This window comes from Triticum dicoccoides, chromosome 4A (assembly GCF_002162155.2).
Source record: "Triticum dicoccoides isolate Atlit2015 ecotype Zavitan chromosome 4A, WEW_v2.0, whole genome shotgun sequence".
Taxonomy (NCBI): Eukaryota; Viridiplantae; Streptophyta; class Magnoliopsida; order Poales; family Poaceae; genus Triticum; species Triticum dicoccoides.
This window is the reverse complement of record NC_041386.1, coordinates 446,116,465-446,121,547: the sequence shown is the minus strand read 5'-3', so window position 1 is coordinate 446,121,547 and position 5,083 is coordinate 446,116,465. Positions and strand designations below refer to the sequence as shown.

The 5,083-nt window shown below is 45.0% G+C and overlaps 1 protein-coding gene across 1 annotated transcript in view; it reads left to right on the top strand.

Moving 5' to 3' along the window:
* Positions 1-3,363, top strand: part of LOC119286089 (RHOMBOID-like protein 1) — a 4,249-nt gene extending 886 nt beyond the window's left edge. The window contains exons 2-6 of the mRNA XM_037565425.1: positions 1,133-1,296; positions 1,808-1,971; positions 2,112-2,371; positions 2,464-2,590; positions 2,929-3,363. Coding sequence (XP_037421322.1) covers positions 1,133-1,296; positions 1,808-1,971; positions 2,112-2,371; positions 2,464-2,590; positions 2,929-3,051 — 838 coding nt within the window. The 3' untranslated portion in view covers positions 3,052-3,363. The remainder of the gene's footprint in view (positions 1-1,132; positions 1,297-1,807; positions 1,972-2,111; positions 2,372-2,463; positions 2,591-2,928) is intronic.
* The last annotated feature ends 1,720 nt before the right edge of the window (positions 3,364-5,083 follow it).

Sequence of the window (5,083 nt, the reverse complement as noted above, 5' to 3'; positions counted from 1 at the left end):
GAATTGGAAGAACTACTGATGCTTCCGTTTGAGACATACTGATTCTTTTTTTCCCTGGGTTTGTGGATGAGGGAATTTTGTGACCTAGCAATCCACAAGTCTTTGAGGGGAAACTTGTATAAGGTACACAAACATTCAGAGTTTCAGACCATCTAAAAATCAGTCTTGATCCTCTAGGTGTGAATTCTGCAGGACGATCTTTCAATGTATCTAATCAAGTTTAGAATTATGTTTGTTTTTTCCTCATCAAATAAAACTAAAGCCTTCTTACTGAGTTGGTAATTAAGTTGGGGTTACAAAAGTATTCTGAAACTGATCATTAAGTCCCTTTTCATTAGGGACAGGTGTTATACTTGTAAGTTCTAGTTTCTCTAATGAATGGGCAGAGCTCCTGCCGTCCATTTCAAAGAAGAAACTAACAGCTGAAATATTAAATGTAGACGTAAGCAATTTGCTTGCCAAGTCAGGTGTAGGACATCTTTACACTTGGTATTGGCTTATGTAGCTTTGTTAGCTTTAGTTGATTTAATCTATCCTCTGCTCGTGATTGGTGTTGATGATGACTTGAGAAAAAATCAGATTATCTTGTCAACCGTTCTAGGTGTTGATGGTTCTGTACAATTTGACTTCAATAATGTTACCGCACAATTGGACTTTTATGGTGTTGCCCGCAATTTGACTTTTATGTTATATTGGAAGTGCAAATTCAATGAACAGCGGTAGTTGCATGCTGTGTTTACAACTAAGAAGTGAGGATTATGCCACAAAATGATTGTTTTTCAAGCTACATAGCTTGAAAAACGATCTTATATTGTGGGACGGAAGGAGTATTAGATTATAACCTATATGTATTCTTCGGTCTTGATTAGAAGTATAACTAGTTTGCTCAGATATTTTCAGAAACCTCACCCTTGCTCTGCTTTTTTTTTTGGGGTGAACTGGGAACTTTTTTGTGTTAACTTCTGGTCAGTTGATTGATATCTACTAAGAGCTACAGTGAATTTGATCTTTCAAAGTATGTTGCATCACTTCATTTGAAACGAAGGACATGGAAAGAAATGATGGCAAACAAAATAGGATATTTGTCATGCATATTTGAATTTCAGAACTAAGAAAGCATTTTCCATGCCAGATTGCTGAAGATGGGAGCTCTAGATGTATCTAAAGTTGTGCAAGGTCGCCAGGGATGGCGTCTGATTACGTGTATCTGGCTCCATGCCGGGGTTGTTCATTTACTCATCAACGTGCTTTGCCTTCTATTTATTGGTATTCGACTTGAACAAGAATTTGGGTTTGGTAAGTGAAAGCATTGTTTGCATTTTTTGCCTGAGCCTTCTTGAATTCAACAAAAAGGAACAGATCAAAGTTATATACTATCAATTGTTTTCCAATGGCCCTGGTTCTGTTATAACTGGACTGGCAAGCTTCTTTAGATAAATTTCTTGTAATGAAATATCGCTTCATGGATCCAAGTCTCTAGTAGTCTACAGACATTTTACAAATAACATCATATGTTCTGTATCTTCAATAGTGGAACCAAAAATATCAGGATTTTGTAACCGCGCGGATAAGCTACCTAGACTGAACCAAGAGGCACCATACTGTACTAGTGTACACAACTCCTGAAATACAGGAATACCTCAAATTATCCTATCTATATCACTGATTAGTTTACGAAAAGTTCCAAGAATATGCATGAAAGTTCATCCAAGTTCTAGTTTAATTGATGAAACAGATATGTGTGCGGTTTAAATGCTTCTATGCCTTACAGTACTGAAGATTTTTTTTTTATGTTCATGGTGTACAGTGAGGATTGGTCTTGTTTATCTCATTTCTGGTTTTGGTGGGAGCTTGATGTCTGCTCTCTTCATCCGAGCAAGTATTTCCGTTGGTGCTTCTGGTGCTTTGTTTGGACTGATTGGGTCGATGCTTTCTGAACTCATCACAAATTGGTCACTCTATGCAAATAAGGTTTGTTTTCCTAATATTGCAGTAGACTCTTCAGTAATACGGAGTAGTATAATAGTAGTTGTTGCAGCAAACTGATTCGGTCTTGTCCATCAAGAATGACTTGTTCAATTAAATGGTGTGATATTTCCCCTTATTTTCAGGTGGCAGCATTACTAACCCTGGTACTTGTAATCGTGGTGAACTTGGCCCTTGGGATACTCCCCAGAGTAGATAACTTTGCTCATATTGGGGGTCTTATATCTGGGTTCCTTCTTGGATTTGTTGTCTTCATTCGACCACAATTTGCGTGGATTAACCAGAGAAGAGTAGCACCTGGACCACAAGCTGCTCCTGCTGAACGCAAGCACAAGACGTATCAATATATATTGTGGATAGTTGCTGCTGTTCTGTTGATTGTCGGGTGAGTCTACAGATTTTCCTCTTGAAGCCCCGTTTATTTTTTGACTTTCAAATGTTTTCCCCGTGATGATACCTGTCATCTGAAATTTACAGGTTCACAGTGGCTATAGTTCTGCTTTTCCGGGGATATAATGCGAACGATCACTGTTCTTGGTGCCATTATCTCAGTTGTGTTCCTACTAAAAAATGGAAGTGCAACTCGTCACCGACAACATGCACGGTAAGATAATTGGAAGTTCCTCCCTCTGTATCTTTGGAAGTACTTTTGTCACCGCTAACAAGTGAAATATAACAACCTGAAAAGAAAAGTTACAAGCATATATAGTGGAAAACATCGTTTTTGCGTCTTGCAAAAGCTAACAAGCAAGTTAAACCTACAAGCTGAAGAACCAAATGTGCTTTTGGATCAATATGAACCAAACTCATTTTCTTTGGCTAGACGCTATGGCCAGATGTATCAGAGATGCCCCTTTCACAGTTGAGATTGAGCATGCATTCACGGGACGCCGCTACATGCTAAATGCTAATGCTATTTTCCGTAATTCCATTTCCTTGCAGGCAATGCTACAGGGAAATACCTTGAACTTGACATGTGAAGGCAAAGGGATATACCGGAGCTACATTGTGGCCGAAGCTACGCAAGATAAGATAGACCAGCTCTGCAACCAGCTTTGCAGTTAGGAGAACCGGATTCCCTGAGCTCTCCCAGCTTCTAACATGATTTTTATTCTTTCTGTACATGAAGAGAATACTATTTTAATAGAAGGTTACTTATGGAGGGAAATATTCAGTGTTGCATAGTAGGTTGCTTGTGATTAATCTTGAGAAGTGGTGAAGTGTTGCTCCGATTCCCGGATGGATGGAAACTGAGAGGAAAAGGCCAAGAGGATTAGACCTCTCCCAATGCATTGGTGCTAAAGTGGGGTGCTAAGTGCATTAAAATGCTTAGCAACTAATGTCCCCAATGCATTGGTGCTTAGGTTTTGTAGCTAAGCCTCCTTTATTTAATTGTTTAGCAATAAAACTCCTTCATGTATTGGTTGGTAGTCTTTTTGTTTAGGTCCACGTGCTTAGCATTGGTTCTTATTGGGGTCACCATAGGCCCTTCCCAGTGCTCCACGGTGTACAGGTGCTAAGGGTGCCACATAGGTAGAAATATGATGTGGCAAAGCATTTAAAGAGGAGAGAGAGCATTATGGTGACCCCAATAAGAACCAATGCTAAGCATGTGGACCTAGACAAAAAGACTACCAACCAATACATGAAGGAGTTTTATTGTTAAACAATTAAATAGAGGAGGCTTAGCTACAAAACCTAAGCACCAATGCATTGGGGACATTAGTTGCTAAGCATTTTAATGCACTTAGCACCCCACTTTAGCACCAATGCATTGGGAGAGGTTAATGCTCTCTCTCCTCTTTAAATGCTTTGCCACATCATATTTCTGCCTATGTGGCACTCTTAGCACTTGTACATCGTGGAGCACTGGAAAGGGTCTTATGATTCATGCGTTGTAAGAGGAACTCCAACGCACCGATTCAAACGGATGGTGGTTTTGTCCACTTTTTGTTCGGCCCGGCGGACACCCATGCCTGATTTCGCGTTTGGGTCGGCGTTTGCGTCCAACACTGGCCCAATCCATTTTCCAGGTCGCACGAAAAAAAACATAACGCAAACATTTTGGAAAAAACATGAATTAAACATTAATGCTGGTCACAAAGGCCGGCGAGAGTCCACGAGTCCACTTGCATTAACTAATAAAACATAAATAAAATTAAAAATACGAGGAGGTGCGCTGCTCTAGGCGTCCTCGTCATCGTCGGGGCTAGTGAGGTCGATGAGTGTTGGCACCGGGCCAACCCAAGAGAATGCCGGTGACCAGGCTATAGCGACGTCGTCCGTCGCGGGTTGTACCGCCGCCGCCGCTGGCTGGGCTGGCCCAGCGCTGGCAAGGCGCACCTCCTCCTCCGCCTCGCGCTCCTCCTCCTTTGCGTCGCGCTCGAGTACCTCGAGGTACTCACCCTCGCGGCGCTCCTCGGCTAGCCGTTGCTGCCGCCACTTCTCAAGGTAGGCCTGCTCCTACGTCGGTATCGCCCGATACCAGACTGGTGGCGCGCTGACCCACTCGCGCACTTGCCCGATCCATGAGTAGCGCTCGATGGGGGTCGGCTCTAGCTCCGGCTCAGGCTCGGCCTTGACGGGGGACGGTGGCCTCAACGCCGGCACGACGCGGTCGATGGCCGCGAAGAGCGCCATGGCCTCCGCCATGCGCGCCTGGTACGCCGCCTTCTCCTTCTCCTCCCGACGCCGCTCCTCCTCCTCGCTTTCACGGGGGACGGCGGCCAGCGCCACCTGGTAGGCAGCCTCTGCCTCCTGGTCCTCGTCGCACACGACGAGGGGCGGCAGTGGGGAACCATGGCGCACGTCGCGGACGTTGCGCCTCCTGGCCTCCTCGTGCTCGAAGGCGAACCATTGCTGCCATGCGGGCGGGTCGGACGCGTACGCCAAGTCACGGCGCAGCTCCAGCGTCAGTAGTTGCCTTCGGCGCCGCACCTCCTCCGCGTGCGCCCGCGGCACCCGCAGCGCTAGTGTCGGTCGTGCGGCAGCGTCAAGTCGGGGAAGGGGAGGGGGACGCGGTGCTCCTAGTGCCACTTCGCCTGGTGCACAGGGACGACAATGTGCTGCCTTGGCCGGCGAAAAGACGACGACGTCG